Source organism: Balaenoptera musculus, chromosome 9 (assembly GCF_009873245.2).
Source record: "Balaenoptera musculus isolate JJ_BM4_2016_0621 chromosome 9, mBalMus1.pri.v3, whole genome shotgun sequence".
Lineage (NCBI taxonomy): Eukaryota > Metazoa > Chordata > Mammalia > Artiodactyla > Balaenopteridae > Balaenoptera > Balaenoptera musculus.
In genome coordinates this window covers 21,967,162-21,981,162 of record NC_045793.1, presented here as the reverse complement: position 1 = coordinate 21,981,162, position 14,001 = coordinate 21,967,162, and the positions used below count along the sequence as shown (strand labels likewise).

The window sequence follows — 14,001 nt, the reverse complement described above, 5'->3', positions numbered from 1 at the left end:
GTCAGGGAGTCTGATTCCTCCAGCTCCATTTTTTTGCCTCAAGACTGCTTTGGCTATTCGGGGTCTTTTGTGTCTCCATACAAATTTTAAGATGATTTGTTCTAGCTCCGTAAAAAATGCCATTGGTAATTTGATAGGGATTGCATTGAATCTGTAGATTGCTTTGGGTAGTATAGTCATTTTCACAATGTTGATTCTTCCAATCCAAGAACATGGTATATCTCTCCATCTGTTGGTATCATCTTTAATTTCTTTCATCAGTGTCTTATAGTTTTCTGCATACAGGTCTTTTGTCTCCCTAGGTAGGTTTATTCCTAGGTATTTTATTCTTTTTGTTGCAATGGTAAATGGGAGTGTTTCCATAATTTCTCTTTCAGATTTTTCGTCATTAGTGTATAGGAATGCAAGAGATTTCTGTGCATTAATTTTGTATCCTGCAACTTTACCATATTCATTAATTAGCTCTAGCAGTTTTCTGGTGGCAGTTTTAGGATTCTCTATGTATAGTATCATGTCATCCGCAAACAGTGACAGTTTTACTTCTTCTTTCCAATTTGTATTCCTTTTATTTCTTTTTCTTCTCTGATTGCCGTGGCTAGGACTTCCAGAACTATGTTGAATAATAGTGGTGAGAGTGGACATCCTTGTCTCGTTCCTGATCTTAGAGGAAATGCTTTCAGTTTTTCACCATTGAGAATGATGTTTGCTGTGGGTTTGTCATATATGGCCTTTATTATGTTGAGGTAGGTTCCCTCTATGCCCACTTTCTGGAGAGTTTTTATCAGAAATGGGTGTTGAATTTTGTCAAAAGCTTTTTCTGCATCTATTGAGATGATCATATGGTTTTTATTCTTCAATTTGTTAATATGGTGTATCACATTGATTGATTTGCGTACATTGAAGAATCCTTGCATCCCTGGGATAAATCCCACTTTATCGTGGTGTATGATCCTTTTAATGTGTTGTTGGATTCTGTTTGCTAGTATTTTGTTGAGGATTTTTGCATCTATATTCATCAGTGATATTGGTCTGTAATTTTCTTTTTTTGTAGTGTCTTTGTCTGGTTTTGGTATCAGGGTGATGGTGGCCTCACAGAATGAGTTTGGGAGTGTTCCTTCCTCTGCAATTTTTTGGAAGAGTTTGAGAAGGATGGGTGTTAGCTCTTCTCTAAATGTTTGATAGAATTCACCTGTGAAGCCATCTGGTCCTGGACTTTTGTTTGTTGGAAGATTTTTAATCACAGTTTCAATTTCATTACTTGTGATTGGTCTGTTCATATTTTCTGTTTCTTCCTGGTTCAGTCTTGGAAGGTTATACCTGTCTAAGAATTTGTCCATTTCTTCCAGGTTGTCCATTTTATTGGCATAAAGTTGCTTGTAGTAGTCTCTTAGGATGCTTTGTATTTCTGCGGTGTCTGTTGTAACTTCTCCTTTTTCATTTCTGATTTTATTAATTTGAGTCCTCTCCCTCTTTTTCTTGATGAGTCTGGCTAATGGCTTATCAATTTTGTTTATCTTCTCAAAGAACCAACTTTTAGTTTTATTGATCTTTGCTATTGTTTTCTTTGTTTCTATTTCATTTATTTCTGCTCTGATCTTTATGATTTCTTTCCTTCTGCTAACTTTGGGTTTTGTTTGTTCTTCTTTCTCTAGTTTCTTTAGGTGTAAGGTTAGATTGTTTACTTGAGATTTTTCTTGTTTCTTGAGGTAGGCTTGTATAGCTATAAACTTCCCTCTTAGAACTGCTTTTGCTGCATCCCATAGGTTTTGGGTCGTCGTGTTTTCATTGTCATTTGTCTCTAGGTATTTTTTGATTTCCTCTTTGATTTCTTCAGTGATCTCTTGGTTATTTAGTAACGTATTGTTTAGCCTCCATGTGTTTGTCTTTTTTACGTTTTTTTCCCTGTAATTCATTTCTAATCTCATAGCGTTGTGGTCAGAAAAGATGCTTGATATGATTTCAATTTTCTTAAATTTACTGAGGCTTGATTTGTGACCCAAGATGTGATCTATCCTGGAGAATGTTCCGTGCGCACTTGAGAAGAACGTGTAATCTGCTGTTTTTGGATGGAATGTCCTATATATATCAATTAAATCTATCTGGTCTATTGTGTCATTTAAAGCTTCTGTTTCCTTATTTATTTTCATTTTGGATGATCTGTCCATTGGTGTAAGTGAGGTGTTAAAGTCCCCCACTATTATTGTGTTACTGTCGATTTCCTCTTTTATAGCTGTTAGCAGTTGCCTTATGTATTGAGGTGCTCCTATGTTGGGTGCATATATATTTATAATTGTTATATCTTCTTCTTGGATTGATCCCTGGATCATTATGTAGTGTCCTTCCTTGTCTCTTGTAACATTCTTTATTTTAAAGTCTATTTTATCTGATATGAGTATAGCTACTCCAGCTTTCTTTTGATTTCCATTGCATGGAATATCTTTTTCCATCCCCTCACTTTCAGTCTGTATGTGTCCCTAGGTCTAAAGTGGGTCTCTTGTAGACAGCATATATATGGGTCTTGTTTTTGTATCCATTCAGCCAGTCTATGTCTTTTGGTTGGGGCATTTAATGCATTCACGTTTAAGGTAATTATCGATATGTATGTTCCTATGACCATTTTCTTAATTGTTTTGGGTTTGTTTTTGTAGGTCCTTTTCTTCTCTTGTGTTTCCCACTTAGAGAAGTTCCTTTAGCATTTGTCGTAGAGCTGGTTTGGTGGTGCTGAATTCTCTTAGCTTTTGCTTGTCTGTAAAGCTTTTGATTTCTCCATCAAATCTAAATGAGATCCTTGCTGGGTAGAGTAATCTTGGTTGTAGGTTATTCCCTTTCATCACTTTAAGTATATCATGCCACTCCCTTCTGGCTTGCAGAGTTTCTGCTGAGAAATCAGCTGTTAACCTTATGGGAGTTCCCTTGTATGTTATTTGTTGTTTTTCCCTTGTTGCTTTCAATAATTTTTCTTTGTCTTTAATTTTTGCCACTTTGATTACTATGTGTCTCGGCGTGTTTCTCCTTGGGTTTATTCTGTATGGGACTCTCTGCGCTTCCTGGACTTGGGTGGCTATTTCCTTTCCCATGTTAGGGAAGTTTTCGACTATAATCTCTTCAAATATTTTCTCTGGTCCTTTCTCTCCCTCTTCTCCTTCTGGGACCCCTATATTGCGAATGTTGTTGCGTTTAATGTTGTCCCAGAGGTCTCTTAGGCTGTCTTCATTTCTTTTCATTCTTTTTTCTTTAGTCTGTTCCGCAGCAGTGAATTCCACCATTCTGTCTTCCAGGTCACTTATCCGTTCTTCTGCCTCAGTTATTCTGCTATTGATTCCTTCTAGTGTAGTTTTCATTTCAGTTATTGTATTGGTCATCTCTGTTTGTTCTTTAATTCTTCTAGGTCTTTGTTAATCATTTCTTGCATCTTCTCAATCTTTGCCTCCATTCTTATTCCGAGGTCCTGGATCATCTTCACTATCATTATTCTGAATTCTTTTTCTGGAAGGTTGCCTATCTCCACTTCATTTAGTTGTTTTTCTGGGTTTTTTTCTTGTTCCTTCATCTGGTACATAGCCCTCTGCCTTTTCATCTTCTCTATCTTTCTGTAACTGTGGTTTTTGGTCCACAGGCTGCAGGATTGTAGTTTTTCTTGCTTCTGTTGTCTGCCCTCTGGTGGTTGAGGCTATCTAAGAGGCTTGATGGGAGGCTCTGGTGGTGGGTAGAGCTGACTGTTGCTGTGGCGGTCAGAGCTCAGTAAAACCTTAATCCACTTGACTGTTGATGGGTGGGGCTGGGTTCCCTCCCTGTTGCTGTGGCCTCAGAGCTCAGTAAAACCTTAATCCACTTGACTGTTGATGGGTGGGGCTGGGTTCCCTCCCTGTTGGTTGTTTTGCCTGAGGCAACCCAACACTGGAGCCTACCCGTGCTCTTTGGTGGGGTTAATGGCAGACTCTGAGAGGGCTCACGCCAAGGAGAACTTCTCAGAACCTCTGCTGCCAGTGTCCTTATCCCCACGGTGAAACACAGCCACCACTCGCCTCTGCAGGAGACCCCCCAACACCAGCAGGTAGGTCTGGTTCAGTCTCCCCCAGGGTCACTGCTCCTTCCCCTGGGTCCCGATGCACACATTACTTTGTGTGTGCCCTCCAAGAGTGGGGTCTCTGTTTCCCCCAGTCCTGCCAAAGTCCTGCAATCAATTCCCACTAGGCTTCAAAGTCGGATTCTCTAGGAATTCCTCCTCCCATTGCCGGACCCCCAGGTTGGGAAGCCTGACGTGGGGCTCAGAACCTTCACTCCAGTGGGTGGACTTCTGTGGTATAAGTGTTCGCCAGTCTGTGAGTCACCCACCCAGCAGTTATGGGATTTGATTTTACTCTGATTGCGCCCCTCCTACCGTCTCACTGTGGCTTCTCCTCTGTCCTTGGACGTGGGGTATCCTCCTTGGTGAAGTCCAGGGTCTTCCTGTCAATGATTGTCCAGCAGCCAGTTGTGATTCTGGTGCTCTCGCAAGAGGGAGTGAGAGCACGTCCTTCTACTCCATCCCCTATTTCACTCTTAACACAAAAATTAAGATGGATTATGGATCTAAGTATAAAACCCAAAACAATGAAACTTTAAGAAGAAAACAGATTATCTTCACAACCTTGGGATAAGCAAAGCTTTCTTGGACATGACACAAAAGGCACTAATCATAAAAAGTTGACAAATTGGACTTCAACAAAATTAAAATTTCTACTCATTAAAAGACACTATCAAAAAAAATAGATGAGGGAATTCTCTGGTGGTCCAGTGATTGGGACTTCAGGGTTTCACAGCAGAGGGCCTGGGTTCGATCCCTGGTCGGGGAACTGAGATCCCACAGGCCACACTATGTGGCCACAAGTAAAAAATAAAAATAAAAATAGACAAGCCTCAGACTAAATAATATCTGCAGTAGATACGTCTGACAGAGGACTGATACCCAGAATATATGAAGTAGTTTCATACATTTTTAACTCTTCCTTTTATCCCATTTTTTCCTAACTAATTTGTCCAGTTTCTTACATTCAAAGGATCATTAATCAGGTGACTGATACCTGAAATTTTAAAGGCTACAAGTATTAAGTGTCAAATACGTCCTGAAGAATCAGTGGTATCAACTGCTCAAGCCTCGCAAAGTGCCAAGTAAACTCCATTGAGATTCTACTCATTTGTATACTCTTATTCCTTCCTTTAACTGACCTGTTTTCCAATATCCTCATTCAAGATAAATATGAATAGTTCTCCTAAATTTTTATTTCTTTACCAATTTGTTAAAGTACCAGTGATGCAATAGTTTTATCTTATTTTGTCATTGTTCAGTTGCATTGTCTGATTTAAACTAACTCTGGCTAGCCTGGGAATCTAATCAACACAACATTTTTTCAATGTAAAAAAGACCTTTGAGCCTTTATAATTATATAATAATACAATTATATATGACCATGGAATACCAATCTAAGTTGTAATTTAGGGGTGGCTTATGCATAATAACCATGCTTTTTTTCTCAGAGTTTGATTTACACAGAGACATCAGGTGTTTTACAGCAGCATGCATTTATTTTTGAAGTGAGAATTCATATTTACTAGAAGTTCAATAACTGTGTACACAGGGCATCAGTCTCTCTATATGTGATAGATTCCCAAATGAGTAATTTTCTTTTTCTTTAATCGAAGTATAGTTGATTTACAATATTATATTAGTTTCAGGTGTGTAAAATAGTGATTCAATACTTTTATAGATTATATCCCATTTAAAGTTATTATGAAATACTGGCTATATTCCCTGTGCTGTACAATGTATCTTTGTAGCTTATTTATTTTATACATAGTAGTTTGTACCTCTTAATCTTATCTCTGTCCTGCCCCTACCCCTTTCCATCTTCCCATTGGTAACCACTAGTTTGTTCTCTCTATCTGTGAGTCTTTCTGTTTTGTTTTATTCATTCATTTATTCTTTAGGTTCCACGTATAAGTGGTAACATCTAGTATTTGTCTTTCTCTGTCTGACTTATTTCACTTAGCATAATACCCTCTAGGTCCATCCATGTTGTTGCAAATGGCATTATTTCATTCTTTTTTATGGCTGAGTAGTATTCCATTGTATATATATATACCACATCTTCTTTATCCATTCATCTGTTGATGGACAGTTAGGTTGCTTCCATATCAGACTATTGTAAATCATGCTGCTGTGAACATTGGAGTGCATGTATCTTTTCAAATTAGTGTTTTCATTTTCTTTGGATGTATACTCAAGAGTGGAATTGCTGGATCATATGGTAGTGAGTAATATTTTATATTTCAGTTGACCTATTGTTCCTTAATAAATACATACTTTAATATATTTTTAAAATAAAGTAATTCCAGGACTTGGTCTAGTATTTTGGAAAATGATAATAGCAGTCCACTAGAAAAGTCAGCATGTTGTTTAATCTAAATACGGTGTTGTTCTAGCCACTTTTTGGTGAATAGACTTATGCAACACATGTGCGGAGACATCCAGTGGCTAATGAATGGTCGAAATTATAGGAGTTTTTTCTCCAATGTGCTTACCTAGCTAATTTGCTTTTTTCTCTTCCCCTCCACAGTTTCAGCTCCTAGCTTCAGCTCTGTTTAAATCTGGTTCAGATTTCACAGCTCTAGGTAAGTATTCCAGTGTAATTTATCCGGCCATATGCCCTAGAATTTGGGAGGTTGGATTTTGATTTCTTTTAAATGAAACATCAGATGAGATGTCATCCAAACAAATGATGCAAGTTTCAAGGTAGCATGCAAAATTTCTAATAACCTGCTACAAGGTTATTTTCCAGGCATCAGTCACCAGGTCATGGATCAGTTTGCAGTTCCTATTACACCAATTGCTGGGTTATTATGCAAACAGATGGCAATAGAAGCCTGATCAAAATAAATTAATGTGTATAATGTTGTTTTGGAATGCAGACTGTATTACTGATATACTTACCATGAATTAACACTTGTTGGTTGAATGGTTTTCCTCTCAGTTTGTTCTTTGTGAAATTGTGTGGTGTCAACAGAATGGTGATGGAGTGGGCAATGAAATAAATGTTTGGGAGCAGAGGAACGAATTACCTCTTTCCTGATAATGGGTATTTTTGTATGTTGGTATCTTAATTGTTCAAGTGTTTCTCAAGCATCCCAGATATGGGCATCAGTTTTCACTTTGTAGTACTCTCATTTAGTATTAATGAATTATTAAAGTAGTTAAACTAGATTGTAGTAAAGTGGGGAGTCTGTAGAAGTTCCAGAATCCAGAGCTTTAGTCAGGTGAATTTTCAAGGATCTTTTAGTTAGGATAAGTCATTATAGCTTCAGTTTTTCAACAAGATAGTAGCCTTTTGAAGTATGGGAATTTCCAGCTTTCCTCTTGTCATTATGCAGTCACACAGTGAATGCATATTAATCTCATTAATGCTGGTGCTATTTTTAGTTTGCCTTAGAGTCGAGCAATAGTACCGAAATTTTCCAGCATATGTAATATAAGTACTTCTCTTTATCTTTGGAATTAAATAACACTTTGGAATATCAGTTTAATTTCTTCATTGTTTGACCTTTTGTCTCTTAAAGGTGAAACATACCTCAAAGGAAAAAAAAAGAGACATACAGTGATGGTGTTTCTCACTGGGATGGGAAATAGTAGCAGTGTCTCTTGGGGTCTTGCCCTTTGTTTTGTTTTTTCTTAATGAGTAATTGAGGCTACTCTACTGATCAAGGCAACTGCAGTCCTGAGTTCTAATTCCAGAATATGCAGGTTTCCACAGGGCAAGAGGACTGCTATAAAACGTAACTCCAGTAGGTTCTCCTAAAAATTTATATAATTGTTTACCACTATTCCATACACTCAAAGGGCTTTTAAAAAATGTTTTCAGGTTGTTAGAAATCTCAACCCTGAGATGGAGAGTCTAGTTATAGGCATTATTTTAGAAAGTTCACACCCTTTTGAATTTTATCATTTGTAACAGGTTTAGTGATACAGGAACTGAGAGCCTGGCATATAGATACTCAGTTTGAATAAATGTGTGCCTTGTTAAGTATGGATACTGCAGCCCAGAGCCATTATTTTTATTTTAATGGTGGACAGCACTGAAATATCTCTGGCTGACTTATATTTAGCCTTTAGAACAAGAATTTTTTGGCAGTCATTTGAATATGTTAGACTGGTGTCAGCAAATGTTTTACTTTTAGCTTATTAACTCTCTTCTTCTTTCTCTGCCCTATTCACTGTCAGCTAATATATTTTGTCAGGAACAGTTTGTTTTAGTTGGATTCTAAACTTCAGCTACACTGAGATCCGTACAAACACAACAGAAAAAAATACAAAAAGGGAAATTTTCTGTGGGGTTTTGTTTCCTACCTGTCTGAAGGGAGGCAGTTTAGTAGTTAAGAGATAAGAGTGTAGTATAGTGGTTAAGGGTCAGAATCTAGGTTTAGATATCAGCTCTGCCACTTGCTAATTTTAAAAGTGACTTTGAACAATTCACCTTTCTAAGCATTAAGTTCTTCATCTATAAAATGGAGGTAAGCAGAGTACTTACCTCAAGTTGTTGAGAGAATTAAGTAATTATGAAAAACAACAAAATGAAATACTTAGTAAGTGCTCCATTCAGGTACTAGTATTACTACCTTCTTTATAAATGTAATCTTTGTAACATTGGTGAATTTGGATGAGGAGCAAATTCAGGTTATATGCTAATTTTAATAAGGAGAAATTTGATATATTATTTATAAACAAAAAGTACCTTTCAAAAGGTTTCATGCCTATTTAGAGTTCCTGGTTCTTATTCTCATTCATTTTCTGTCTGATTGTTTTACCTTTATGCCACTTAGAATTGAAATCTAATGGGTTATTTTATGTATAGATGTATACACTTTTCATGTATAGATAACTGAATATTTTGTTTTCTAAATTATGTCCTGCCAAATTTGGCTCAACCAAACTGTCTGACTTCCTTCAGAATTCATCCAGTTTATCTTAACCTCTTAGAATTAAAGTATTTACTAATGTTATATGTAATTTAAAGATTTAGAAAGATGGAAAATGATTTGCAAACAGCTGGCATTATCTTAGTTTTGAAAAATGACTGACTTCGGAGAAAAATAACCTTTGGGGATCTTTAGCTTAGAGCTACTGTGTCTGTGTCTGTGGCTGTGGGCACTTTGAAGCTTGAACTTGGGCTTTCTGCTAATTTTAAGAGCATATTTTCAGCAAGGTATGTGACAGGGAAAATCTGGTCTGTAGAAGCATATTGCCTTTCTTGGTCTTCACACCTTTCTTTAGAAGTTTTATAGTCCGTATGTGATGTGCAAGTATGAATTCAGGCAACTGTTTAAAATATTTTATGTCTAAAGTGCAGTGCTCTTTGGCAGTGTGTTGACATTCGTGAATGAGGAACCTTAGGGGTTTCACAGCATTTACTGTGCCCTTTTAACCTGTATACTTGTACTAAATCCACCAAGAGACTTTCTTCAGCCTCCTGTCTTTAGCCCACATGTTTACAGGTGATTTTTATATAATAATGAGTTTATTTTAGAAATAAGAAATGTAAACACAAAGAAACTTCTATCTAGGAGAAAAATGAGAATTCTTGCTATTTCTTCCTTATTACCATAAATAGGAAAAGCTACCTAGCCTGTATAGGATGTTAACTTAAAAGTATATTCCTGGGGCTTCCCTGGTGGCGCAGTGTTTGAGAATCTGCCTGCCAATGCAGGGGACACGGGTTCGAGCCCTGGTCTGGGAAGATCCCACATGCCACGGAGCAACTGGGCCCGTGAGCCACAATTACTGAGCCTGCGCGCCTGGAGCCTGTGCTCCGCAATAAGAGAGGCCGCGATAGTGAGAGGCCCGCGCACCGTGATGAAGAGTGGCCCCCGCTTGCCGCAACTAGAGAAAGCCCTCTCACAGAAACGAAGACCCAACACAGCCAAAAATAAATTAATTAATTAAAAAAAAAATCTGTTAAACAAAAACAAACAAACAAACAAAAAAGTATATTCCTGGGGCTTCCCTGGTGGCGCAGTGGTTAAGAATCCACCTGCGAACACAGGGGACACGGGTTCAAGCCCTGGGCCGGGAAGATCCCACATGCCGCAGAGCAACTAAGCCCGTGCACCACAACTACTGAGCCTGTGCTCTAGAGCCTGCAAGCCACAACTACTGAGCCCACGTGCCATAACTGCCGAAGCCCAAGCACCTAGAGCCCATGCACTGCAACGAAGATTAGACCTCGCTTGCCACAGCTAGAGGAAGCCTGCGCACAGCAATGAAGACCCAACGCAGCCAAAAAAAAGAATAAATAAAATAAATTAATTTTTTAAATAAATTTTTTAAAAAGTATATTCCTAATAGGTCACTTTCTTTTAGAGCAGTCATTGTCTTCAGTCACAGTAGTAATGATAAAGTGATAGCTAATATTTATTGAGCACTTACTGTGGGACCAGGTACTATTCTAAACACTTTACATGTCATAACTCACTTAATCTTCATAATAACCCTATGAAGTAGCACTAGTATGATCCCCTTTTATTATATGTGAAGAAACTGGGACACAGAGAGGCTAAAGTAAGTTGCCCAGGAAAAGTGCTAGTGAGTAGCAAAACCAGGATTCACACCTTAGTAGTTTGGCTTCAGAACTAAATCACTAACTGTACTACCTCTCATTGAGCTTTACCAGTTTCCACTACTCTGAGCGATAAGTTCCTCATTCCACTGTATGGTGAAAATGAAGTGAGAGAAACAGTAGTTAGGAGCATGAGATTTAAAATCAATGCAACCTTTTTTGTCCTGTCTCTACCATTTAAGTAGTCATGTTGCTGTTGATGAGTTTCCTGGTGCCCTACCCATTTTTAATGTATTTTTTTTTAAATATTAAGATTCTGTTTGAACAACTTCCCTCAGTGCCTGCCTGCTCCCCTCAAATGTAACCACTTGTATTTGGCAGATCTTTATACACCAACATACAGGTAGAGTTGATTCCCATTATTCACAGTAATAGTCTATGAAGTCACCTATAACACTGAATTGGTGAATACTGACCCTTTGCTCCTATGGAAAATACAGAGATAGGTTCCTGTAAGCCTCTTGTCACAGACTTTTTGTCAATTGATTAATAACATAATGTTGCTTTCTTTCAACAGGAACACACCTTACTTGGGTATTTATACTGTTGATTCATTAATATTGAACTCACACCAACAGCACTGTAACTCATTCCTGAACGAAGCTTATCTAACGTGTATGTTCCTCATAAGGCACGTTGCAGCCTTCTTGCCTTAGGAACACTAGCCATCACTTCAACACCACACTTGGGGGCCATTTTAAGCAGTGAAGTCACCAACAAAAAACACAGACTGTGAAGAACGTGACACCAAGTAGACTGTGAAAAGGACACTTGTTTATAGTATGAGAGCTGAAACAAGAAGGCAGAGCATTACCTAGCTGACCTCAGTTGAGAACATATATTTACATGTGGTGACTCAAATTTTTGCCACTCTGTGTATGTCTGTGAGTGACCACAAAAGTGGCACAAATACTGATTTGGGGGTTACAAATTTTAGCACGTAAGCAAATGTACAAATATGGAATCTGTGAATAATGAGGATCAACGGTATATATGTACACACACACACACACACACGTATGGTTTTATGTTTTCTGGTTTTATTTATTACACAATATAAAAACATGTATTCTCCACATAACTTTAAAATTTAATGATGTGGCTTGGAGGTGCTTACATGAAACTATACTAGATTTATTGTATTTGTAAGTGATACACAATATCCCATAATAGGGCTCTACCATAATTTAACCATTCATCTAATGAGAGTGTAAATTTCAAGTTCCTTACTGGTAAAAGGTGAATAAAAATAAAAGGTTCTTTTGAGGATTAAATGAATTTAGCACATTGCCTACAATTTAATAAGCACTCAGTTAATAAAAATAAATGGGCTTTGGAGTCAGATAGACCTGGGTTCACACTCCATTCGCTTTCCTCACCAACTGTGATGCCTTATTAAATGACTGACTCTCTAAGTGTTTCATCTGAAATTGGAGTTTATGGTAACTGCTTTGTTGGGTTATTTTTGTGACAATGAAATGTCATACATAAATAAACTAGCATGTAGTAGAGACTCGGTGTTTGTTGCCTTCCCTCCTAAATCATTTGATCTCATGAAAATGGTATTATTTTACAGAGTACTATCACAGAATCAGTAGCTTCTCTTAAAAATATAATGTACCACAGCATTTTTACAAATAAAGAAAATAAAATAAAAGATGTGAGAAGCCCTAAAGTTGAATAGGAACAGAAACAAACATGTTTATCAAGTTGGTAACATAATTGCACAGTAGGGGAAAAAAGAATTAAACCTTTTTAAATACAGCTTAGACTATATACTATCAGTGACGTATATTCTAAAGACGATAAAAGCAAGGAAATCTTGAATTTTGCTGGTAATGGTTTGGGTATAGTAATTCTGGAACTTGTTTTGTGTGTTTTAGGTTTAACAAATGAATAAGTATGATGATATTGCTGGGAGTAGGTTTTCCTAGTAGGAGAAAGGAGCTATAAACATGGAATGGAATAAGGAGAGGAAGAACTCTGTGAGGTTCTTAAAAAACTGAATTAGCAGTAAAAGCATGGACTAATGATTTTGGGTATTTTTAAAGAGATGTGTGTATAATATGTGTGAATATATGTATAGACCTAGAAACAACACCACCCCTGGCAATTAGCACAACTGATCTTGGTTTCTAAATATCATTCGCCACTGAAAGGAATTAGGGTTCCTGGGGAAAATGGCGGACTCCAGAGCTGTGTAAATATAAGCTTGGAGATCTTACTGTGCCAGAAAGTAAGGAGGTACTCAAAAAGTAATGGGGATATTTCAAAAAGATACAGAGGGAGAACATATGAGTATTAAAATGAATAATGACAGGAATGGATATAACCTTTTGAACAAGAAAATGACTCATGAGTATATACTAATGCAAATAGAGAAATAAAATGAAGGAAGGAAAAGGAAAACTCTTCTTTGCAATTAATGTCATCCAATGAATCTAGAAGGAATTGTCGAGTTAGGAAATCACCATCATATGCATGATAATTGTTTTAGCAAGAATCATCAGTTAATGCTAAAATCATTGGGTGCAGATCTGTTGGAGAACAGGATATTTGCACAGTTTCAAACTATCTTCTCATCAATATTTTATTAACTGCAAAGGTAGAAAAGTACACATTTACATTGGAGAAATCTGTCATACACCAGTTTAACCAGATGATCATAGTTAACATCCTCAGTATTGGGACAAACTGATACCACATGCCTCCTAAGATGATGCATTGGGAAGGAAACAGCATCTCTGTGTAGTGTTCTTGCCAACTTCATAAACTGAATCTGATCATAAGGAAGCAATCAGACACCTCAAATTTAATACATTCTACTACATTACTGCTCTTTGGTTTTTTTATAACAGTGTCACAAACAAACAAAAAAAAAACAGAGAGGTTGAGGAACTATTCCAGCTAAAGAGATTGGATAACTAAATATAGTGTTTGATCTTGAATTTTAGATTAGTGGGGAAAATGACTATAAAGATTTTCAGGACATAAATGTTAAATTTCCTAAATTTAATATATAGTAGTTATTTAAGTGAATGTTCTTGTTCTTAGGTGAAATGAACTCAAGTATTTAGGGGTGACGATGTCTACACTTTACTCCCAAGTAGTTCCACAAAAAAAGTATGAGTGGGGTATACAAACACACATAGAGAACAGGAGAGAATGAAAAAATATGTGGCAAAATGTTAACAGTTGGTTAATCTAGGTAAGGATATATGTATATGAATGTTTGTTGTACTATTCTTGAAACTTTTCTGTGAGTTTGAAATTTTTCAAAATAAGTCGAAAATAAAGCAATTTAGAAAACTCAGAAAAACTTAAAATAGAAAAAATACAATCTCACCATTCAGGG

At 37.0% G+C, this 14,001-nt stretch overlaps 1 protein-coding gene across 3 annotated transcripts in view; it reads left to right on the top strand.

Moving 5' to 3' along the window:
- Positions 1–14,001, top strand: part of MKLN1 (muskelin 1) — a 359,471-nt gene that overhangs the window by 338,479 nt on the left and 6,991 nt on the right. For all 3 annotated transcript variants that reach the window (XM_036863622.1, XM_036863621.1, XM_036863624.1), the window contains one exon: positions 6,597–6,651. In XM_036863622.1, coding sequence (XP_036719517.1) covers positions 6,597–6,651 — 55 coding nt within the window. The remainder of the gene's footprint in view (positions 1–6,596; positions 6,652–14,001) is intronic.